This window comes from Globicephala melas, chromosome 3, assembly GCF_963455315.2.
Source record: "Globicephala melas chromosome 3, mGloMel1.2, whole genome shotgun sequence".
Taxonomy (NCBI): domain Eukaryota; kingdom Metazoa; phylum Chordata; class Mammalia; order Artiodactyla; family Delphinidae; genus Globicephala; species Globicephala melas.
Window position 1 is genome coordinate 144,715,452 of NC_083316.1, and position 25,816 is coordinate 144,741,267.

Here is a 25,816-nt window from a genome sequence, read left to right on the forward strand (position 1 = left end):
CTCCTTTACCTCATCGTAAAACAGAAGCCTTGAGGGCATTTTCCTATAGTGGAATCTGGAAGGGAATATTTTTGTTTCTAACCCTGTCACATGAAGTCGAACAGTGTTAGGTCATCCAGTTATTCTGTTAGATCAAGAAACAGATATAAATTTCAAGGAGGATAAACTCACAAGAACTGACTCTATGAAAAATAAAAAAGGAAGGGAAAGTTTCACCAGTGAAATAGTACAACATGACTGTAGTCTTGATTCTGAGCCTGCATGGGGGTACAGTAGGAAAGAGTGCTGTGATCTATTAGTAATGTCTGCCATAAGTTTTGGGTGAGAGCACGGAGTAAGAATGCCAATGATTGACATTCTAGTCCAGACTTTCTACTTCCAGCTGGGTAGTGGCTTAGGTGGAAACCCTAATTCATGCCTGCCTCAGTTCAGAGTAAAGCCTATCTGGTTCAATTTAGCTTTGCCTATTGTGAGTTTTGGGGCCCAAGCAAGTTATTTCTCAATGTCTGAGTTTCATCTGGCTTTTGTGAATTGCTTTCTGTGGTTTTCCTTATTGTTCAGAGCTGGCATGGCAGTAGCTCACCCAAAGCTATGGAGAATTTAAAGCTAGCCATCCAAAGAGGGTAGAGGGAGCATTAAAAACACGTTCCACTGATTGAGTACTTACCGTGTGTGAGGCATGAAGCTGACCTTTCACATGCAGTGTTTTTAGTCCTACCAAAGGTCTGCAAGGAATCGCTGTCTTCAGTGTCCACAGAAGGCTCATAAGGTTAAATAATTCATCCTAAATTATACCTATTCATAGTGGTGGAGCTATGATTTCAATCCACCCAGCTCTTCTAACTCCAAAGTTAATATTCTTCTCTAAGCCACAACGAATGGGTATGGCCAGGGGTTTCCACGTGTTTTCAAGAACGGGCTGTATGCTCAGAAGTCCCCATGTGTGCCAGCCCTGTGAATATTGTTGATAAAACTGATGGCAGAATGAGACAGTCAACACCAGACAGTTGTGAATTGGATGTAGCTCAAGTGTGAGTAATGGCCATTTGGTGACGTTGTGCAGACCCATTAGACCATTCTCCTTTAGGTCATGATTCTTTATAATTCTCCAAGTTGATGGTATGAGTGGAAATAAATAAGCAACTCATAATTGTATGATATGCTCCCTTGGCCACTATGATCGCCACACATGATTGCTAATATAGCCACTAGAGTGTCCAGGAGTGCAGGGGGCTCTGCCTTTTAGGTCTCCAGTATCTGAAACAGTGGCTGTCACATAGTGGGTACTTGAATATCTTTTGGCTGAGTGAATGAAAGAATGAATACTAGTTTGCACTATTTTATATTTTAGCATTTATTATGTGTCACATGCTGAGCTAAAACCTTTACATATACTGTTAGCTTATTTGATTTTTATAACCACCACCTTATTAGGCAAATACTCTTCTTATCTCTACTTTACAGTTGAGGAAGTGGAGGCTTAGAGAGATTGAGTAACTTAACCACAGCTGAGAAGTGGCAGGTCTGGGACTTGAATCCAGGCTGTGTAAGCCCAGAGTTTGAAAGTATGGTTTCATTAAAGAGCTGAGTCTTCAGGCAAAATGCTAGGTGGCTAAGCAATGAGCAACGTAAACAACAGTACAGATGGGCAGATGTCTGGTCTGCAGTGATGAAGCCAGGCTAGTTAAGGAGGCCTCTTCCTTTCCTCTCTTTCCATTGTTAAGTTTTGTAAAACACCCACATGTCCGAAGTAAGGGAAGAAGGTGGTTCCTTCTGGAGAAGTGGCCTACAGGCTGCCCCCAGAGGTAGGAGAGGGGAGACTCATATCTAACAGCCAGAGCCAGGGTTTCATCTCCAGTTGTTAAATGATTCTTTACTGTCCCCTTCTTAACCACCTACCCTATACTTAAGGGCAGTACTTGGGAATGTTGGATTTATGGAGGGTAGGATGAAATTCTGTTCCAATGAGGTGCTGCAGTCCCATTGATAGCTCTTATTTTTCATTTAATCGTCACATCAACCCTATAAAGTAGGTGACTTTATTCCCTTCATTCTCCTGATGAGGAAACTGGAGCATAGAGAGTTAACTTCCCCAAGGACACTCACGTAAAAGGGACCCACCTAGAGTTGAACTTGGCCTCTTCAGCCAGCCATTTTAAACACTGCATTCTCCTGCCTCATGCCAAGACTCAGGGGCCAGCACACTGTTGGGTTACAGAAAGCACAGAGACATTCATATCCCAGAACCTATTGGTCCCTCTTCCCTTCGCTTTCACTGAAAGACCAGTGGCAAGGGTGAATGTCTGGGGAGAGTGGATGTACTTTCCTCAGGGACAGCTTAGCATCTATAAGGAAGCTGCTGCTTCTGGTCACCTGTGGTGAATCCCTGTAACACTGTTTGTCCAGTTTCCATGGACCTTGACTGTCCATTACTTGGCTAAAATAAAAGGGTTGAAAATTGATGGAATGGGAATATTGTCAGAGCTCTTGAATGAGGAAGATGTCTAGTGTTCTCGTATAACCTTGCACCATTGCAGGATGTGTTCTTTTGCCCAGAAGTCTGTGTCTGCTGGCACCAACACTGTGCAGTCTTGGTTAGAATGAAAAAGAGAGGGCGGGGGGAGATAAGGAACCCTGGAAACACGTAGAAGACAAATCCCTGTTGAGCTTGAGGGAGTGCAACTGTGTGGTTTTGGTTTTTGTTGCTATTTTTAAACATCTGTTGTGTGCTAGCAGCCCAGGATTATCAGCTCTGGTGAAGTCCATCTGGATAGCAATCATTTCAAGTGTTTTCCTGCGACTTCTCTTAGGGCCACAGTAAAATCACGATTCCTTGATTTGGGGCTGGCTCTCTTCTTGTGGCCTGTACCTGGCTTCTGGCAGAGGGGCTTGGAATTGATGATTCATCTAGGAAATTCACTCGGTGCCCCATTATAAACTAATTACTGAGATGGAAAATGTGGTCCTGGTGACCATTCTTGCAACCTTCATATATGTGGTGAGGAGGATTCTTAACTTAAGGCATATCAGAAAAACTGTACCTTCTTTCAAAAGCCATTCTCCTAAACGGGAGATGTTTCTTTATCTGCCTCCTCCCCCACTTCAGCCTTGTCTCCCGTGTTAAAACCTCCGCACTTACCAAGATGGAAACTTTTCCTAAAGCAGGGTAGGCAGTAGTAGAGCGTACTGGTCCGAAGCCAGTTGGACAGAATCAGGTACATATCTTTGCTGTGTATGTGGCTTATTAGCTATGTGGCTTCTGGCAAGTTATTTTTACCTCTCCGTGCTATCATTTTCCTCACTGGTAAATTGGGATGACAGTGTCTATTCATAGAGCAGTTGTAAAAATAAAATGAGATCATGCATGTATAAAGTTTCCGATAATGGTTTGCTATTTTGATTAATATATTTTAATCCTAATATATACACAGGTATATGTGTATATATATGCACATACACACCTACATAAAAACATCGGTTTGTTTTTATTAAATATTATATGTGATATAGGGATACACACTATGGGATGAAAGTAATAACACAGGAATATAATTTTATGTGCAATAGTAATATTAATGAGAGTAAAGATAATAACAACAGTAGAGCAGCGCAGTTCGCAGGAGGCCAACAGGTCTAGAAAGCCAAGCTGTTTCTAGTCCCAGACCTTAGAAACTTGCAATGAATGGAGGTCTCTAGCGGGTCTTATGGCTGAGCTCTTCTGCCTCCTGGGAGTGCTTGGTGGTAGTGCCTGCTTGAACCCACCTGCTATTACTCCACTCAGGTGTGTCAGGGCTGTGTGAAGGTGAGGACTGTGGACAGGCCTCCTGAGGCCAGTGCTGGCTGTGACAACAGACTTGGCAAACTTCCTGTCCCCTTTGGAAAAGAAAACCACAGGCCTGCCATTTCTCTGTGAGGCCCCCGGGACCAAATGGAAGTTTAATACACCTGTCGAGGTGATAACACCCTTTGAGTCTCAGCATGACAACCCCTCAGTTTGTTTTACTTTATTGCCAGCCCAGGGCTGGGAGGCTGGGAAGATTGGCTCCTTCTGAAGCAGCCCTTGTCCCGGCTTTGCCCAGCTCCTCTTTACTACTAGCTGAAGCATTTAAGTGTGAGTGTCCATGTAGACACCTGGTGATTAGTGCTCTACAGTATCACTCTGAAGCCCTGGAATCACATGCAGCCCTTGAAAGCCAGCAACTTGCTGCAGACACTGAAGTCCTGGCTTTCCCCAACTCGCCGAGAATTTCATTTCTGTTTTTGTTCCCTCACTTTGGTCTTAATTATGGTGAGTCCATGTTACACTTTGTCCAGGTGCCAGGTAATGAGGGCTGGTGTCAGAGAGATGAGATAAGGAGAGATCCAGCACACGCACTTTTGGGGGCCTGCTGCGTGCTGGGCATTACAATAGCTGCAAGATATACTTTATTTTGCATCATTCCTCTCTGCCCCACATGAAGATGCTGAGGCTCAGTGGGTGAAGAAATGGGCCTCGGAGCATGCAAGTGCTGGGTGGAGCACAGGGATCCCCCCCACACCCCGCCCCAGGTGCCTGTGGGCCCAGAGCTCTATGTTTCTCAGCCTAAGAGTGAAGGAAGGAGCAGTTTGCTAGAATGCTTAGATGGGCTTTTATCAGGGCGTGTGCCTCAGATGTCTCTTTAGGATGTAGGGCTTATACGCTGGCAGCCCACGGGAGAAGTGCAGCCTGCAGGTGTGTTTGATTTGGCTAGCACAGTGTTAAAACAAGTGAACAAGAATGACTCATTCTTTAGACAGAGTGTGGGTTCCACATACCTCCTGTGCCTCCACTGGCCTGTGCTCTTCTCATTTCACTCTTTCTGCTGCTTTCCCAGCCCTGCAGGCATCTGCTTTTGCCACATCTTGATGTTTCCTGATACAGATGGCCTGACCAGCTAGGCTGAAATGTACTGTATACTATAATTGCCTGGAAGAATGTCGTAATGCATCTTAGCATATTAAAATTCTGAAAAGTTCTGCCAAAAAACCCCCTCCAGAAACACCTTACTGGTTTATCTTTGCTTAAATCAAACTTTCCTCTAATTATTTGATTGCAATTCCTTACCCCCGCACCTTCCCGCCACAGAATACCTAACGTCATCCTATGGGAAAAGGGTGTCCCAATAGACCCTAGTTTTAGAAACATTCACTTTGGAATCTTGTTATCTCTTGCCATCTTGATTTGAAAAAATAAAGAATAAATCTCTGGACACAAAATCCAATAATGTAAAGAAAAGATCTGACACATCTGACAACATACAAATTAAAATCCTACTGTGCAATGAAAGATACGATAAACGAAGCTAAAAGACAAGCAACAATCAAACTATAGGACAAGCAAGAGAAAATTCTTGCAAAATGTGTTACTGCAAAGGGGTTAATTTTTTTTTAAACATCTTTATTGGAGTTTAATTGCTTTACAATGGTGTGTTAGTTTCTGCTTTATAACAAAGTGAATCAGCTATATACATATACATATATCCCCATATCTCCACCCTCTTGTGTCTCCCTCCCACCCTGCCTATCCCACCCCTCTATGTGGTCACAGAGCAGCACCTAGCTGATCTCCCTGTGCTATGCGGCTGCTTCCCACTAGCTATCTGTTTTACATTTGGTAGTGTATGTATGTCCATGCCACTCTCTCACTTCGTCCCAGATTACCCTTCCCCCTCCCCGTGTTCTCAAGTCCATTCTCTACGTCTGCATCTTTATTCCTTTCCTGCCCCTAGGTTCTTCAGAACCATTTTTTTTTGGGGGGGAGATTTTTTGATGATGGCCATTCTGACAAGTGTGAGGTGATACCTCATTGTAGTTTTGATTTACATTTCTCTAATGATTAGTGATGTTGAGCATCCTTTCATGTGTTTGTTGGCAATCTGTATATCTTCTTTGGAGAAATGTCTATTTAGGTCTTCTGCCCATTTTTGGATTGGGTTGTTTGTTTTTTTGATATTGAGCTGCATGAGCTGCTTGTAAATTTTGGAGATTAATCCTTTGTCAATTTCTTCATTTGCAAATACTTTCTCCCATTCTGAGGGTTGTCTTTTCGTCTTGTTTATGTTTTCCTTTGCTGTGCAAAAGCTTTTAAGTTTCATTAGGTCCCATTTGTTTATTTTTAATTCCATTTCTCTAGGAGGTGGGTCAAAAAGGATCTTGCTGTGATTTATGTCATAGAGTGTTCTGCCTGTGTGTTCCTCTAAGAGTTTTATAGTGTCTGGTCTTACATTTAGGACTTTAATCCATTTTGAGTTTATTTTTGTGTATGGTGTTAGGGAGTGTTCTAATTTCGTTCTTTTACATGCAGCTGTGCAAAGGGCTTAATATTAATGATATATAAAGAATTCCACACCAATAAGAAATCACCCAAAAGAAAAATGGGGAAAGAATATAAACAAGCTATATATAGTAAATACAGTTTTTCAATAAGTATAGAAAAGGTGCCCACCTGGACTAGATCCAAAAATTCGCAGATTGCAGCTGCAAATTATGTATCAGATTGACAAAATGAGACAGATTTGTATACTAGTGTTAGCAAGGTTATAGGGAAAGGAGTAGAAGGAAATTGATTACTGCTTCTAAGTTAATATGACATTATCTCCTAAAACGTATATGTGTATACATTTGTATGTACATTTGCATATGTGTACATACATTTTACACACTAATTTCTCTTCAAGCAGCCCATCCATCACACAGGGGTTCTCACAGATACACAGATGCATATTTTAATATTTTCTTATCACTTATTTTATAATAAAGAAAAACTAAAGATAGCATGGAGTCCGTCAGTAAGGAGGACTTGGTGTACCCATGTGAGCATTGTTGTGCAGTGATTAGAAATGAAGAGTGCACTCTATGAAGTGGTGTGCAAAAATACTGGTGATAACATGGTTAACTGCAAAAAGCAAGTTACTGAACTGTATAATCACACACATACATGTGCACGTGCACATGCATGCACACACACACAAACACATACTTGTTCATGCACAGAAAACAGTTGGGACTCACCACAATATTGACAGTGATCCCTTCTGAGGAGTAGGGATTGGGGCTGAGATGGAGATGTGGGACTTCAGGGACAATTTTCACCCTAATACTTGTGTGAATTTTTTAATATCAAACATATAATACTGACTTGTAAAAATCATAACAAGAAAAAAAAGCGTGGGGGCACGGAGAAAAACAGTGCTATTTGAGGGTTGCAAGGAGTGGCTCTGTAAGTGGCCTGCCTGATTGTGAATCCTGACTCTGCCACTTGCTAACTTTGTGACCTAGTTAGCTATTGAATCTTGATGCCCTAGTGGTTCCTGATCTATGAAAATAGTGTATCCCTTGTAGGCTGAAATAAGGTTTAACAAAATAATCTAACAGCATGGTGTCTGCTCCACTGAACACTCTCAGAGGATAGTCATAATTGTTATTTATGTTAACTAAGAAGTGCAACTGTATATGGCTAGGATAAGATTTTCTTTAAAAAAAGAATTTTCTCTATTTTAATTTTGGTCTGTTTGTAAAAGGATGATACTTGTTGACTATGAAACACTTAGAATATACAGAAAAATAAGAAGAAAATATAAAATGAATACATCTACCAGATTTTTAAACATTATTTTCCAACTATGTGACTTACAACTCCTCCTGTGGAAATTACAGTCTACTCTGCTGTTTAGCAAATGGTGCTGGTTTGCAAGGGCCTGGGTCTTTTTCCCGCCTATGAATGTATCAGTTATCTTGCACAGAGGACAGAAACAATCCACCACAATGCCCAGTTTTCCTAATCCAGCTAGTGGACCAAAACACGCTGACGATTGTTCACAAATTGGCCAGGGAGAGAAAATAGAAATAACTCAGTCCATGTCATCCTTGCCACCAACAAAACAATTCAAGCTTACCATCTTCCAATAAAGATAGAAGTTACCCTTTATTGAGCACGCAAATATGTCTGGCTTTCTGCTGGATGCCACATTTATATTATTTTGAATCTGTATAATCCTGCAAAATAGACATTATTTCCTCTATCTTATGGATAAGGAAATTGAGACATCAGAGAGGGTAAGTGTTTTGTCCAAAGTCACCTGGCCACTAAGGAGTAGACCCAGGATTTGACTGTAAGTGTGTATAACCTCAAAGTTTTTGATTGCTCTACTCTACATTTCTGCTCCCTTGAAGACAGAAGAAACTTTTGAAAGAAGTACACCTGGTGTTTCAATCTACATGCAGAGTCTGAATCACTGTAGCAGTGCCCAGGATTCAGGATCATTTTCCCTTGATCTGTGTTATGTTGCAAAGTATTCTCACCACCAGGCAGAGTTGTTGGCCGTGGGCACTGCTCATGTTTATTTCACTTTCTACCTAGGTGGCAGCTTTGAAATACATCCCATCTGTCCTCTATGATGTGGAAACCGTCTTTGATGCAAAGTTACTCAGGTGAGCTTATGGTGTGTACTTTCCTGGGCTCTGTTGTCAAGCCAGGGATTCAGAGGGAGAGGAGAGCTCTTGTGGGTAATTCCAGCCAGGCGCTCAGCGCGGGGACAGGGAGGACACATGGTCAGAGCTTCCTGCAGGGATATTGGTGTGGGATTTTTACAGTTTCATTGGGTTGTGTCAGATTTGGTGAAAACCAACTATAAAGTAAACATACTTCTTTGACAATATCAGTGATGCAGAATACGAACATGTAGGTTAAAAAACTGATGTTTGGTGTAAATGTCTCCATTTCACCTGGGCTTGAAGGTTATTTTGGGATTCCAGTCTTTGCCCTGTAAGCCCTGTAGTTACAAATGGAGAACAACCTATGGACACTTAATGGGATAATGAGATGGGCTCCCCTTCGCTCTCTCCTTCTTCACCCCATTCCTCTCATGGGAGGAACACATTATTTTACTGTGCTTATGCTCTTAGAATAGGGGCATCTGAGCCAGATACACCCTTTTCCTCTTTTTCCTAAATTCACTTAAGTTCCAAGATAACGTATAGAAGATTTTTAAAACTTTTTATATTGCAATACTTTTAGATTTGGAAAAGCACTTCAGAGATAGTGTATAGAGAGTTCCTGCATACTTTTCACTCAGCTCCCCTTAATGTTCACATTTTAGATAACTACAGCATAGCTATCAAAACTAAGAAATAAACATGGGCACAATTCTTTTCAGTGCATTCCAAACTTTATTCAGCTCTCGTCAGTTTATCCACTGTTCATACGAAGATTTCTTCTGGCTTCTTCTCATTCTTCTGGTCTCAAGCTAAATGTTATCTTCTTGGAGAAGCTACCTCTGAACATTGTAAATTAATTCTATTCCTCCCTCAACCCCTGCACTGTTACTCTCTGACACAACTCCCTGTTCATTTCCTTCATCGCATCTACGGCCTTGTATTGATTTGCTTGCTTTTGTGTTGTACGTTGACCTCCATTAGAATGTAAGTTCCATGCCAATTGGGACCAAGTCTGTTCCTATTGTATCCCACTGCCCTGCACATTGCCTGTCACATATTAAGCAGATGCTTAATAAGGATTTGAAAGAATGAATAAGCACAATGAGCTGATTTTGGAAAGCTGACAGGAGCTGTAATTTTGTTTCAGTGGTATTTTTATTTTCACTGTATTTGGAAAGAGCTATCTCCTTTTTCATATCCCAAACTGGTTCTAACCCACAACTTTTCAGAGTTTTTTAAAAAATTAAGGACGTTTTTGATCTTAAGATTTATCATAAAACATTACTAAGCATAAAACATTAGTGAATAAAACGGCATGGCAATGAAATTAGAATCTGGTTTTGAACCCTTGTTTCTTTGACCCTCCCTAGCTGTGTAACTTTGGGAAAGTTAGGTAACCTTTTTAAACCTTACATTTCCCACTTGTAAAATTGAGATAAGCATTGGATCTACGTCATAGAATTGTGAGGCTTAAATGGCACAGTGGATGCCAAGTGCAAAACATGTGCCTGATACACACAGTAAGTGGTTGGGTTTCTTGATATTCTTTTCAGATTTCCACATCTCTTTGAACACTGTCAGTATTCAACACCAAGACCAACTATGCATACTTACTGAAGGCTTATCATGCACGGAGGTGGGGGGCGAAGGGAGCAAGAGGTACATTGTTTCTGCCCCTGCAGAGCTGGCAGGCTGGGGATGGACAGACTGTAAGTGCCAGTGGGTGGCAGACATTGGTTTAACGAGCTCTGCGTGCTCTGGTTTTTCCTGCCCTTAGCCAACTCCTCTATGAGTTCTATACCTGCATCCCTCCCGAGAAACTCCAGAAGCAGAAAGTCCAGTCCATGAATGAGATAGTCCAGAGCAACCTCTTTAAAAAGCAAGGTGAGTGCAAAGCATCCTGGCCGGTTGGGGGTGCCAGAAACCCCACGTGCTCATCACATGCTGCGCAGTTAGGAAATGTTTCTTCTCTAACAACTCCCTTGGTCTGAATGAAGGGGGAAAGCAGAAAGTAGCTGACGACTTAGATATCAGAATCTAAACTAATTTAGGGAAAACGTAGGCTGAACTGTTTGTTTTCCTGAGAAAGTTTACTGAGAGGCTAAATTTGGAGTCATTTTGCTGTGAGGTTTTTGCTCTACGTGAGAAGTAGGTAAAGGTCTGATCCCTTCACAGAGGCACCAGTGGCTTCAGTCTCCTGTTGTGTTTGCTTCCAGGGGCACTCACTATATAAGCAAGCAAACACACATTAACTATATATTCTCCCCTGGTCTTTTATTACTACTCTCATAGTAGCATGTTCTACAACTGCTCTGGACATTGCCTTTCTTCACGTAACGGTATTTCCTGGAGAGCAGGAAATGACAGTGGACTTGGGCAATGGTTGTGGTCAGAGCTTCTGCTCACCCAAACTGATCTCTGGTAACCACCAGTCCCCAGCCAGCATCCCACAGTCAAGAGCCTTGGGGTTCCCTGTTTTTGGGATCAGTGGGATGGATGGCCACACGTCCTCCAGCTATGAGCAGGTAGGACTTGGATGTCAGTATTCACCATTTCCTACAACACTCCTCTCTGTGAGAAGCAAACTGTGCAAGAAATAAGAAGTCTTAGAAAGCAGAGGATCAGTCATCTCCCACCCGGGATTTATTCAGAGTGAAGCTTGAATATTTATGTATTAAAGATTCAGGAACCACTTCACTGTAAAGACTTTCCCCCCTAATGTCTGGTTGACATGGTGCATCCAGAATTGCTGTCTGAATCTCATTCCGTGGAACTAAAGCTAGGAGAAGGGCGTGGGAAGAAAAGCATTCTTGTGATTTCATATTCATGCCTGGAGTTTCCTGACCATTTAGACAGATGTGTGACAGCAGGTTAACGCAGTACATACATGGTTGGTTTGTGCAAGGTGGTTTGTGTAAGGTGATTGGAAACTAATCCTGGTTAAGTCTTACTGTATGCCTTGTATTACTGGGTTTTTTTTAAGTGAGCCTTCCTCGGTTCTCACCTTCTGATTTCCATGTCGGAATAAATTACCCTCACTCTGAAAACTTTGAAATATGCCTGCCCCTTCCTGCCCTGGCAGTCCCTTTCTGGATTTCAGTGGTGTCACTGTAGAAGTGAAGTGAGTCCCATCCTAGGGGCGTGGCAAGGCCGACTCTTGCTGCGTGCGGTGCTGCACAGGCAGCAGAGGGCAAGGGCTGCTTGGCTCCCTTTCGTTGTTCAGAGCGGCAGTCACGGTCAGGGGCCCGGCTCAGCATCGAGGCCAGATGGAGTGTTAGCGCGGTCCTGGATGGGGCATGCGGTGTCAATTCCAGCCTGGTAGGAGTAGGAGTGATTCCTTTACTGGAGTCACATCTCCTGGGCTGATGGTGGCCTCTGAGGGTTAGCATAATCACAGGGCAGGCTGGACAGCTGCTGCTCGCCAGTCCTGCTGCGTCTTTGAGTTTCAGATTCAGTAAAAACCCTCTGATTAATATTAATTGACAGAAGGCCAGCCCCAGTGTTGTACACAGTTACAAAGAAAATGCAAAATTCTTACCTTTACATACGTACAGAGACTAGAAGTAGGTGAACAGAGAGCCCTTTGGGGACCCATTTTAAAGAGGCTGCAATGTATAATTAGTCTATCCATCCTTGGTTCACGTGTGAAAGCAGTATGCTCTTATGCACAGCTTAAAGGTAACTCTTCTCCCACTCTTTATTTGTTAAGTGAACCCTCTTACAAAAGTAACCCAAAAGAGGAGAAGAATCTGAAAAAGAGTATATATACACACACACACATATATATATCTGTATATATCTGTATATATGTATATATATATATATAAAACGGAATCACTTTGCTGTACATCTGAAACTAAGACAACATTGTAAATCAACTATACTTCAATTAAAAAAACAAATTAAAAAAACACCCCAAGGGAAACTTCAGCTCAGCCTTCTCCTTAAATCCTCAAGTTCCAAGTGAATACAATCTGAGTTCATACACACGAACTTACTGGGTGTCTGGGGCTCTTGGGTGAGTGTCTCCTTTATACCCTGAAATAAGGGGAGTTTGATTCCTTGGCCAAGTCTGAGTTATAATGAAATCCCTTCTGTTGTTCTCCCTGTGAATTGTCCTGTGCCTCAGGGATGCAGTTTGCTTTAAGTCTGCACTTATCTAACTGCCAGATGTGCAAATTGCCTGGAGTATTGTCGATGACATTAGCTTGTACTCACAGCCTTGAGCACTTGTACTGACATCAAGCAGAGGAACCAGAAGGCTTTTAAGCACTTTCCGAAATGTTGGCAGACTATCCTATTGGCCTCTCTTCAGGAGGGTCCTATGCAGAAGGGGGAGAAAGTTTACTGGTTAAGGGCACTGGTTCTTGGGTTGGATTCCTAGTTTAGCCCCTTTTCAGCTGGGTGACCATGGGCAATTTACTTAACCTCTCTGATCTTCAGTAAGCTCATCTGTAAAATGGGAAAAATGATAGCAATGTCTGTCTTAGAAGGTTGTTGTGTGGGCAGATGAGACCAACAGTACGTTTAAAGTGCTTATCAGAGCAGTATAATATCCCATACTAAGTGATCACTGTTATTACTGGTGTTGTGGTTATTATTTCTGCTGCTCCTTTCATTTTCCCAACTTCTGTCCTAACGTTCAGGTTCTTTGCAATAAGGGCATCCCTTCATAGTTGATAGTTGCACGTAACCCTAAGCTAAGCTTCCTTGTTTCCCTGAAGGCTGTGTGTTTTTCTCCAGGGTCTGAGAAGCACAGGACTTAAGGAACAAAAAGGCCTTGGTCTGTATCCATGTCTCATTCCTGCTTTGAATGGGTTTTCCAATTTTTATTTCATTTCCCTAGAGTGTTTTTGCATAGGACCTGTGCGATGTGAGCCCAGAAGAATAGGTCAGGGTGAGATGTTTGTGGTTTCTCACCTCATTGTTTACCTTGCTGCAGGCCTCAAGATAGTTACATAGTTTGGGACACTTGACAGACATCCTCTAGGATGGTTTGCTCCTTGGGGCTCTTTTAAAACATACACACACGCACACTTTTTAATTCTTTCTTGTTTCATGGAGGCAGTTAGCCTCCATTCGCCTCAACTTTTACTTGACTTGTGATCCTGAGTAAAGTACTTAATCCTTATAAGTCTCAATTTCCTCGGCTGTAAAGTGGGAATAACCACAGAACGAGTCTCATTGGGTTTTTGTGCAGACTCAGTGGCATAATGTGACTTGTTAGCCTGGGGTGTGAGGGAGTCAGGGGCCACCAGCAGTCGAGGTCCCGCAGGGAGTGGCTTGCCCTGTGTGAATGACTTCCGGGTTCAGCGGGAGGAGAACTGGGACATCTATGGAGACGAATTTCCTGTTTTCTCCAGCTCGGGCTTGCCTGATGGTGCTGATGGGAGAAGGGATGAATAGGTACGCCCCGAGGAAGCTCTTGAGGGGAGTCTGCGAGAAAACCAAACCTTCTGTTCCTTTGGAACAGATTTGTCCCTGCTTAGAACCTAATCTCTAAGTAATGTGTCTTTTTAGTCTGATGCTAATCACATGTGCCATCTGGTTCAGTGTAAACTGCTTTAGGATCCACACTGCTCACTTTTCTCAACTTCCAAAACAAACAGGGGGCGGTGGGGGGAAGACAGAGAGACAGAGAGAGAAACAGAGAGACACACAGAGAGAGGGACCAACAGGGAGACAGAGAAAGAGAGAGAGACAGAGATCTGACAGAGATTTGGAAACCCTTTCAATGTTTATTTTCAGCTAGTGGGATTTTCTTTGGAAACTTTGTTGAGAAGCCGTTCTCTGAACACAAAGCATCCAGTTTTTCTTTTATCAAGATGTAGTTTCCTTCTTTCCCCCTCTTCTTATCTGTTGCCCACAGTATCCGGAGCTGCTAGGACCTCAGTTCACAATGGGCGAGGCCTCTGTGGTGGGAGGGGGCACAGACATCACTGTCCAGTGCCCTAGCGGGGGATTATCTTTTCGAATCATCACATCATTGCAACACTGGTCTGGAATAGAGAAAAGTCCTCTCGTTCTAACAGTTATTGCTTTGCTTGGTGAACTTATGTAACATCTCTGAGCCTCCGGGGTTCCACATCTGAGAAATGTGAGTAGGAATGTTGCCATTAGAGTATGGACTTTTGGTTTAGGAAAATCCCTGTTTCTGATCCTGACTTGATCACTTACTAGCTCTGTGTTCCTTTGAACAAGTAACCTCTTTGAGGCTTGGTTTCTTTAGCTACAAAAATGAGATCATGCATGTAAAACAACGAGTAGAGTGCCTGACACAGTTGCTGCTTATTTAAAGACATTTATTGTATCCCCTGTATAACAGTAATAACCACAGGAATAATAATGACATCAACTGCATCTTAAAGGAAGAGACATTTATTAAATGCCAGCTATATATTATTTGCTATATAGGACATAAACATATAGTAAATTCTTACAACCCAATTACATAGGTATAATTATTCTCATCTTATAGATGGGAAAACCAAGGCCTAGAGAGTCAAGTAACTTTCATCCCAATGAGACCAAGGGTTATACAATGTATTAGTGCATTAGTGTATTTGGCTATGTGATTCTGGGGTAACAAATCAATCTCCAAATATCAGTGGTTTAACAAAGGTTTACTTCTCTCTTGTGCAAAGTCTGATAAAGGTCAGGAAGGTCGGACGCCTTTTGTCCCTTGTGAAGCTATGCCAGCTTGTACCCATGGCCTCTTTGCAGCAGGGAAGAGAGCGAGGAACGAAGTACAACCACTTTCAACTACATCAGCCTGAAAGTGACACCCAGAGATTCCACCCGCAGTCCACTGGCCAGACCCCATCACATGTTCCCAACCTCGTTGCAAGGGAATCTGGGAACTGAAGGGAAATGCGTGGCATATTTGATGACCGTCTCTGCTACCCATAGGTAGCAGTGGTGGAGCTGGATTTGGAACACAAGTCCTTTGAATAACAAAACTCCTCTTCTTCCCACTACACCATGCTTTGTTCTTATAATGAATAAAAAGGAGAAGATATGTTTATTTTCTTATTGAAAATGCTTCCTTCTCCATGTTAGAAAAAAGTGCCACACTGTTCCTCCTGAGAGATTTTTTTCCTCCTTCCTCACTCTCTGCCCCTGTTCCAAATACTGGGCAACTCTCTGACAGCTGTGTACGGGGACCTTTGCTTGGGCAGGAGATGGGACTCTAGATGCCAGTGGTTGCTATGTCACTGCAGGTTTTTAAGGCACAGCTTTCCTGCAGTGAGAAGTGGTATAAGCAGGCTGCCTGGGACTTGGGATGTCCACATCAGGCTGGGTACTAAGACTGCTGTGAAAGACAAGGCAGGAAAGGAACAAGTCCTCTTCCTCCGAGGACATGCTCTGGGCTCCTGGCTGGCTCCTCGTCTCTCCTGGCACCATACATGACCTTCCACAGTTCTTTTCTTCGTGAATACTGCCCGGAATACCTTCTACTGCACCACCACCCCCCCTCCCCATTCCCTACTCCCACCCCTAGACACACTAACTAGGAACTCCCACTCATCCCTTTAAGACCCTGACCCAAGGTCAAGTGTGCAGCGCGTCTTCCCTGATGTCTCAGGCATCTCAGCCTAGTCGCATTCCGCATTTACTCAGTCCCTGCTGCAGGACAGGCCCTGGGGTGGTAGTGCAGATACAGCCGTGCCAGTTTGCAAATTTCTGCACCACACTCAACGTACAAAGACGATGAAGCTTCTTGGTTTTGTTTGTTCTAAATCTAATCTAATCTTTTTGAGTCTCCACCTCGCTTTGTACTGTGGCAACTTAAAATTTTCAGTCAATGACATCTTGTGGCTTCAGATTTAACAAGTCTTTCTGTTTCAAAATAGTTCCCCTTCCCTCTCCAAAATAGTGTCTGGGACCAGGTCCCAGGGACCCAATTAGGAAAGGGAAGAGAGACTCTGTTTTTGCCTTTTCCCACAACCTATCTAAAATATCTCTCTTTGGGACTTTAGTCCAAGGTGGGCATGTTGGGACACACATGTCTTGTGGCTTCAGGGGCCGCTACCTTTTTGCTCTATAATATCTTCTTTTCTGAGGAAGCCTTCCTCATCTCTCTTCCCTGGGGCTATAACAATGGAATGGCTGCCAGGGTTCTTGACCAAGGGGGGAAGTGTGACAGTAGAGAGTAGCACATTCAAAAGATTATCCTGGATTCTCAAAGGGGATAAAGCAAGACATAGAATCTCTGCGGGGAAGATTTCTCAGACCTTAGGAGCATCTGGGAAGTTTGCTAAAATTGCAGAATCCTGGACCCTACCCCAAAGATTCTGACACTGCAGATCTGGGGAGGGGCCAGGGATGTGCATGGTATCAGCCCTCCAAGGGGATTCTGATGCAGGTGGCCCCCTGACTGACCCTCTCTAGTTGGCAAGCGGAGCTCCTAGAGCCTGAGTGGGGGAAGGAGAGCAGTGCAGCAAAGAGGAGCAGATCCCACAACACATAGCAGAGACCTCACCCTGATACTTGGCATTTCTCTCTCTCATTGTCTGTTGGTGCGACCATCTATGCTGCTGGAGAGAGCTCCTTACGGATAAGGGATATATATTATTTCTTTATGTGCCTAGTCTGCCTAGGGCCTCACTGATATCCACTCTCAGAAACTAGTCTGTGCACCTGGGCAGTAAAATATACCATTATTCAGTGACCAGTGTCCCTTAAAACAAAGGAAAAGGGAAGATGGGCCCTCAGTTGTAGAGAACAGGGGTTGTCATAATACTCGACTCATAATGTAGCTCATCACTGGTCCACACAAGGGCTTGCTTTTATTTATTAACATATTTAGTTTGTTATTTTTAATAATAAATTACACATCCTTGTACTCACCACCCAAACCAAACACTAGAAACTGAACAATCAACTACCTATAACTATGTGTGTCTTTCCCCACCTAAGGTAACCCATTCTTGAATCTTTTGTTAATCATTCCACTGCTTTAATGCAGTGTTACTGCATCTATACATATCTCTAGTGTTTTGGTTATTTTAGCTTTATAAAGAAGGGTATTGAACTATGAGTAATTTGAAGGGACTTACTTTTTTCACTTAATATTATACTAAAATTCATTCATATTACAAACTGTTGGAGGTCATTTTTCTGATGAGTGTAGAAAATTCTATTGTGTGAATAAGCCATAGTTTATTCACTCATGCTTTCAATTTTAGGCACTTGGGTTGTTTCGGATTTTTTTTTTTTAATTGTAAGCATTGCTGCTAAGAATGTTCTTGTACATGTCTCTCTTTGTACATGTTCAAGAGTCTCTGTGGAGCATATAACTACCAGTAGATTTGCTTGGTCATGGGAGATCTGAATATTTAACTTTAGGAGGTACTGCTAAACGCGTTTCCAAAGGTGCTTGCACTAATTTACTCTCCCAGCAATAGTGGATGAGAGATTATGTGGCTCTGCATTCTCTTCAACACTTGATATTGTCCCAATTTAAAAATTTGCCAGTAAAATGGGTGTAACATACGTCATCACTGTCTTGATCTGCAGTTTCTTGATCACCAGTGGCACTGAAAATCTTTCCTTGTGTTTCTTGTCACTTGGGTTTCATGTCTGTGATGTCTGTCCATGACTTTGGTCCATTTTTCTTTGGGGTTGGTTGTATTCCTCTTATGAACTTGCAGGATATTTTATATATTCTTCATACTCATGTTTTGCTGATTTTATGTATTATGAGAATCTTCTTCCCACTTACAGCTTGTCTTTTCATTTTACTTAAGATATATATTTTTTTCATTTCTTACTCTTTGTACAGATTTATCCATCTTTTTAACAGTCAAACCTTTTTGTGTCATCTTTAAGAAATCTTTCTCAATACCAAAGTCTGAAAGATTTTCATTTATATTTTTACTAAGAATTTCATAGTTTTGTTTTTGATACACAAGTCTTTAATCAACCTATAGAGCTTATGTTTTATGTATGGTGTGAGGTAGGAGTCAGATTTTGTCTTTTTTGCCATTTGGCCACATAGCGTTCCCAGTTTCAAGTGTTGGCCAGTCTTTCCTTTCTCCAAGTCAGTGTCATTTTCCATTTCCAGGACATTGCTCTTCCCTGGGGACTTGAGGGCAGGGTTGTTGGAGCCTGGATTCAATCCCTGGTCCACAGTGTGCAGTTTCTCTGTGTTACTTGTGGGTGGAAGGGTCAGAAGGGTCAGGAGAAAGGGATAGCTTCTCCTTCCCAAGCAAGGCCCCAAATTCGGATCCTGTGTTACGTTAGCATCCTGGGAACTATGTGCCAAGAAATAACACTTCTCCAGGTTTTGGACCTTCTCAGTTATGAAAAAAATGAGATGGTTTCTTGGAATGATCATTTTTCTTATAGCAAGAAATTTCTTGGGCCCATGGGGCAAGCTTCTTGTAGTTTCTGTATGTATCTGATAGAAAGAGCACTGAACTGAGAGTAAGGAGACCTGAATAATAGCAACAATAATGTCAGCAGTAGCAACTGTAGGTGAGGTTTACTGAGTGCTTATTATACACCAGGCACTGCGACAAACACTGATGTACATTATCTCATTTACTGCACAGTTGTGTCATCTTCGGCAAGTCACTTAAGCTCTGTAGAACAACTATAAAATCATGAGACTGAGCAAGATTTTCCAGAGCTCTACCGACATGAAAATCTTTGATTTATAAAAACATTCCCTGAGTGACAATGGCAATACTGCTGAGTCTTTCTAACACCATTTAGTGCCTAAAAACGCCTTCTCCCATATATTGACCCCAACACTTCTAAATGTCCTGCCTGAGCTGGGAGTGAGGAATGAGGATATTTTATAGAAGGTTAAACGGATGCAGGGAAGTGGCACGATGCCCTCAAGATCACACAGTAAGGCTCAGAACCCTGGGAAAGGTAAAAGGATATTCTTACTGGAGCCAATTTATTTTCTTCCAGAAAGAGCTGTTGAGTTTTGAGAATCTAAGATTTTTCTCCTCAGAGCATTTGGAGGCATCGAAGATCTTTGTTCAGATAGGGGCTTGCCCCTCCCACCTACAGTGTTACAAAGCTACCTCCAGTTCTAAAACGTCCCTTCTACACTTGCAGATCTGAGAAGGGGCTGTTCCTTACATCTCTTTCCTTTTCGATGTGACTGATCTCAGAATTCAATGTCAGAAAGAAACCTTCAGATCCAGAATCAGAGAAGACAGTGATTTAATAAGCTGCAGAACAAATCCAAGAGAGATTTATTAAACTGTCCTCTTTTTTTTTTTTGGCTGAAGTTAAAAAAAAAAGTTGGCATACAATCAAAGAAAAGAATCCCTCTTGAACCTCCTCAAATACTTAGAATAGCAGCTTTTAATGACATTACAGAATACAGTTTATTTGGGGGCGGAGTGTGGGGCAGAGAATCCCAGATTACTTCTTTAGTGGTAAACCAAATCAACTCTTGTGCAATTAAAAACAATTTACCTCATTAAAACTAACGAGCAAAATCAGGCTGTTCTCACACCTTTCAAACCAAGTTCCATGGGATTTTTTCCAATTTTGGAATGACAAGTGGAAACACACAAAAGGATAGAGTTTATATAAATCTTTAAAAGGTTCTATGTTTACTCCAAATTTTTTGTTTGTTTTCATTGTGAAGTTACAGTTATAGATGGTTTGAATTATACTGAGGCAGGTTTTAAAATGTTCAGAGACTTTTATGTTGACCTTTTTAAGTTTGATTTTGCCGATTTTTTTCTCCACATCTTCCTAGAATAGGAGAAAGTTTCCTTAAGACCATGATACAGTTGAATTGAAGACCAGCTGAAGATTTAATTCAATAATATTTATTGAAAAGCTAAAAATGTAGCAACACTGTGTTATGGGAAATGTGAAAGAAATACAGTAATAAATAATTTCATGGTCACCATTTATTTAACTGTTTTGTGGCAGGCACTATGCTAAGACTTTTCACACATTATCTCATTTCATTATCATGACATCCCTGTAAAGTGTAGATATTAATACCCCCTTTTACAGGTGAGGAAACTGAAGGTTAGAGAGGTTGGGAAACTTGCCAAGAGTCATAGGTCAAGTAGCATGGCAGGGCCAGGATTCCAAATGAGGTCTGTCTGATTTCAACATCCACTCTCTAAACTGCTGTGCAATATGGCATCTGGAACAGAAAATTTTCAGCGCCCCCCAGGGAGCTTACAGTTGGGAGAGAAAAGACTTACCCCAAAGATCTTCAAACTTGAGCCCACATAGGCCATGAAGGTAATAGAAATGAACGTACAGAGTGATAGTTATTATGCCATTTTATATAGTAACCTAAGCAAATATATTAAATATATATTTTATATATAGTATATAATATATATAATAACCTAAGCAAATATGCATATATACACACACACAAACACACTTAATGTCATCTTCAGTTGTATTTTTTACAACAGATTTTCCATTTGCCTAGTAAACGTGTGAGAACTTTCTTCACTTCACAAAGAAATGTGATTCCTTTCATTTTTTCCCTAAAGCACAGTGCCATTTGGTCAGTCATTCATTTCCCCACCTTTGACAGAGATAAGTATACAGAAAAATATTTCTCTACTACTAAGGAAACAAGAGTGAAAATGATCAATCCACACACAGCTCAGAGTGGGGAGCAATAGGGAGCAGTGAGGACTGGGGCAAAGTCCATGTCACTGGGTATATAGGACAGCTGTGAATCAATGCTAAGTGATTGTTACTATCTATGTCAATATGTGGGCCCAATGCTACCTTATCTCTCTTTTTTTTCTTTTGAGAGAGAGGTCCCACAAATTTTTTTTTTTTATGAGAAACCTGCTGATTTAGGTTTTAAATGATATTTTCAGGCTGAATAAAATCTGCATATGGACCCAGCACAGCAGCCTCTGGTGTAAATTTATAACTTACAGGGTTTTAAATAATTTATAGGGTTTTAATAAATGTATTATAAATTTATAGAGTTATTTACAAATAATCCCATAAGAATGACTACTATTGGAATTCAGTGAGAATAGTGCTTTTGGAATGTTGAGGACAAGAAGAGCTAGGATGTCAGCTGAACTTTGAGGGGTAGTGAGTATGATGTAGGCCCCTCCAGAAAACAGTTCTTTGGGAGAACTTGTAGTGTCAGGGCTGGAGCACTGTCTCACTGAAGACCACTGCCTTTCAAGCCTTAGGAGAGCTCAGGGTTCATCCTTGCCTGACACACTCCCTTGCTAATGAGGGCCTCAGACCACACCATAACCTCTATCAGGCATTCTCCTGGGAATGCTGGGCCATTGTTGGAAAAAATGATGTTTATTGTTCATAGAAATTAGTATTATAAAAATATTGTGTTTTTGTAGAATATTTGGAAGTAAATAAAAGCACCTGTGATCTCATGATTTAGAGGTAAACATTGTTATTCTTCCTTTCTTTTGTATCATATATTATATATAACTGGGATAATGTTTTGCCAGGTTTGTAATCTGCTTCTTTCACTGAGAATCATTAGGAACATTTTCCCATGCCATTTCTAAGGACTTCATAGGACTCTGTTGTATAGATGGGCTATAACTGATTTCACTGTTTTCCTATTTAGGGACATTTGGATTCATTTAATTTTATGCAAGAAAAACTTACTGGAATTCATTGTCTTAATAGATAAATGGTTGTCCTCTGTGCTCCTTATTTCTTCACTGTTGGGCATGAATCTCATCCAGCTTTTCTAGTGCTTGTCGAGGATTCTTATTCTCCCTTCTTCCTCCTCTTCACGTGCGTGCGGGGGCGCGCGCGCGCACACACACACACACACACACACACACACACACACTCGCCCACAGGATTTTTCTATCTCCTTGTGCGATAGGCTCAGCGCAAAGCAGATCATGTTGTCCTCTCTTAAAGAGCTGGAGCGGCATGTTCCCATTTGGGAGGGACATGTTTTCACAGCCCTGCCGTCATTCTTGATGGTAGGGGGTATGTCTGTGCATGGACCTTCCCTGCAACACCGGGCACTTAAATGCAACCACACTGAGAGCCCTCATTAGCCCTGGGCAGCCACAGTGGATGTGCTGAGTGTGACACCCTCCAGGCTGGAGCGGCTGCCCAAGAGGAACCAGACACCAGAGCAAAGAGGGAAGCCAATTATCCAAAGGCAAATGAGGCTGTAATTATGGCTTTAGCTAAAGAGGGTAAAATTATTTGAGGAGAGACATCTCATTTCTGAAGTACGCACAGCCCAGGACACTTGTTCAGAACAAGGACTTGGATCAAGTCCTGGTTTTGCTGCCTTAACCACGACACTTCCTGTCTAGGAGCATCTGATTCCTCTTCTGTCAAATGGGAACAATCTAGGATGTTTACCTCGTTGGTTTACTGTGAGAATGACATGGGATAATGCCTGGGAGAGGCCAGGTGGGGTCTGACATTTAGTGAGGACTCATAAATGGAGTATCATCGTCATCGGTAACTCTTACTAGTATTACTATTATTTGTAATCATTTGACAGTGGAACAGAATGTGGAAGTGGAGCTCAGGAGACCTGAATTCTCAGTTCTGCAGTTTTCTATTGCAACTTAGAAGTGAATAAATCTCTGAGTTTTATTTTTTTTTTGTCTCTCAAATGAGAAACTTGGATCAAGGGTTACATCAGGTCCCTTTCATTCGGAGATTTGTGGACCTACACGTGCTGAGAACTATATATCATCCTCTTCATGGAGCCTCATGTCAACCCTGTCTTATAGGTGCTATTATCTCCTTTTTGAAGGTGCTGAAGTTGAGACTTACACAGGAAGCTGGGATTCAACCCCAGGCTCCTAACATCCATTGTATACTTAATTGTCTGCGTGTCCCAGCATTCAGTGTAGTGACTGATGGTAGGCTTGTGCTCAAACGTATTTGTTGGCTGCACTCCAGGCTTTTGAACAATGGGAATGGTGGTGAAGCTTGGGGCTGTGCTCACACCGCACCCTTGTCTCTTTTACTCAATCCTCCCAAAATTGTAGGCACAAAAGTCCAGAAAGAGACTCTTGTCAGACTTTGGGGGCAGCTCCTGATACCTCAGCTCTATTTAACATAAATGAGACTGTTAAACACTTGCTCTTCATGGCAAGTGGGTCATTTTGTGAGTTACCCGAAGGATTGTGTATGCATGTGTGCATTAAAGAACTTGGCACCACTGGGTTAATCGAACGTCTGAGCTGGAACGGACGTTAACAACCCGCTGCCCAGAGATGGTCCAAAGCAGCAATTCGGAGAACCTCTGAAGAGGGGTCACCCTGACACGTACAGCAAGCTGGCCACCTTCCCTCTGCATCTACCAGGCTAGCTACTCTCTCCTTCTCCTTCCCCAAGAGCAGTGAAAGCTGCTCTTGTACTCCCCACCCCTCTACCTCCAGCTCTCCCTCCCTCTTTCCCTTTCTTTCTCTCTCTCGCCCCCTTCCCCCCCTTCCCCCCACCGTCTCTCTCTATCCAAGACAATTTGACTTAACGCAAAAAATTCTAGGTGTAAAGGAGTGTCTGGAAAATTGATCTGGCTCTGATGAGGGATGCTGACCGTGGAGGAGGCTGGGCATGTGTGGGAGACTCGTACCTTCTGTTCAATTTTGCTGTGAATTCAAACTGCTCTAAAAAATAAAGTCTATTTTAAAATGTTAAAAATGCAGTGAACACACACACACAACACACACACACACACAAATTGACCTGCCCTTCCCACAATCTATTTTGCAGAGGATGGGGGAAAAGGCCCCGAAACGTTAAGTGGTTCCTTCAGGTCAGTTAGTTGCCCACACATCAGTTGTGTCATTGGAAGTGCGACTCTAGTGTGGTTGGGTCCCTTTTCTTTCTGGTTCAGGGACACATGTCAGCGCCTTAGGGAAGTAGCAAGGGAATTAGTTCATTTTCATTGCCCATGCCTATGGTCGCGGCACGTTGTCTTTGCTGGCACTCAAGTATCACCGTGCTGCAGCAAAACCCTGTGCGCTGGGCCTGGGGATCACTTCCCAAGGCTACCTCTGGAGGAACTACGGAATGATTAGGTGGTGGTTCGGGCTGCCCTCTGCCCACTCCACTGCCCACTAGCTCCCAGCTGTGCAGGTCTAACCACCTCCCTGTCTGTGTCTCAGTCTCTCTGTCTCTGCCTCCCACCCCATCCCCACATCTCCCCCATGCAGTCCCTTCTTCAAATCCACTGCCTCAGCACCATCCTGAAGAAACTCCACCTTGCCCCCTGCCCTCTTTTTAAGCCTGCTTTGGGCGTTAACTGATTTTCAGCGAGGCTCTCCTCTGCCCATCCCCTGGAGTTCCAGGATGTAAGGTAGGGGTGGTGATGGACTATATGCCCCACAGAGAGAGTGTGGGCTATAGGAGGTCATCCTATGTCATTTTCCCTCCCAGAGAGAGCTACAGTGAATTTTCTTTCTGGTTCATCTAAGATGTGGGCACACCGTGCCAAGGTGAGCATTATTTATTTATTTTTTTGCCTCTTCCCCACCCAGCTTGAGCCCATTTTGTCCTGACAGTTACCACTCTACTCTGGTTGCAACTGGTTTTGTTACCCAGGTGGGACAGAGTCAGCTCTGATTAGGTTTTTAAATTTTAAGCACTACTATCCCCCCACTCCCCCCAAGTAATAAAAGTGTAGTTTTGTTTTGTTTTTTTTCGGTACGCGGGCTTCTCACTGTTGTGGCCTCTCCCGTTGCGGAGCACAGGCTCCGGACGCGCAGGCCCAGTGGCCATGGCTCACGGGCTTAGCCGCTCCGCGGCATGTGGGATCTTCCCGGACCGGGGCACGAACCCGTGTCCCCTGCATCGGCAGGCAGACTCCCAACCACTGCGCCACCAGGGAAGCCCTGTTTTCTGTTTTTAAATGTGTGTTGTGTAATTCTAACACACCTTCCTCTAGTGAATCATTGCTGGCTCCCCCAAACAGATGGGGAGGTCATGAACTCCTCCTCCCATGATGATGAGATAAAAGAATTTGGCACCCAGTAGAGTACCTTTGGGCATCTTATGCTGGCAGCTTCTGGCCACGTAGGGGGTTCTTCCCAGTTCGCATATGGCTTATCATAAGTCAAACAAATGCAGTGAGAATCCACACATTCTGCATCTGAGAGGCTCTCCTCTTCCTGATGCTTCTCTGAGATTTTCCTTGCATTTGCACAGCACAACCTTCTTGAGTTCAGGTAAAGAGTGTTTTCTCTGTATTCCAAAGAATTGGCTCTGAGTAGGTGCTCAATGTGTTTAAAGGATGAAGGAACCTTAACTGAGGAAGGTAACATAATCTATTGGAGGAAACACTGTACTAAGAGTGGGAAGATTTAAACTCTAGTCCAGGAAAGCTACTAACAAGCTGCATGACCTTGGACAAACCACTTAACCTCTCTGGGCTCCA

General features: G+C 42.7%; 1 protein-coding gene across 1 annotated transcript in view; it reads left to right on the forward strand.

Annotated features, from left to right (window-relative positions):
• Positions 1–25,816, forward strand: part of DOCK2 (dedicator of cytokinesis 2) — a 407,888-nt gene that overhangs the window by 105,893 nt on the left and 276,179 nt on the right. Inside the window, exons 24-25 of the mRNA XM_030829968.3 lie at positions 8,378–8,448; positions 10,232–10,338. Coding sequence (XP_030685828.1) covers positions 8,378–8,448; positions 10,232–10,338 — 178 coding nt within the window. The remainder of the gene's footprint in view (positions 1–8,377; positions 8,449–10,231; positions 10,339–25,816) is intronic.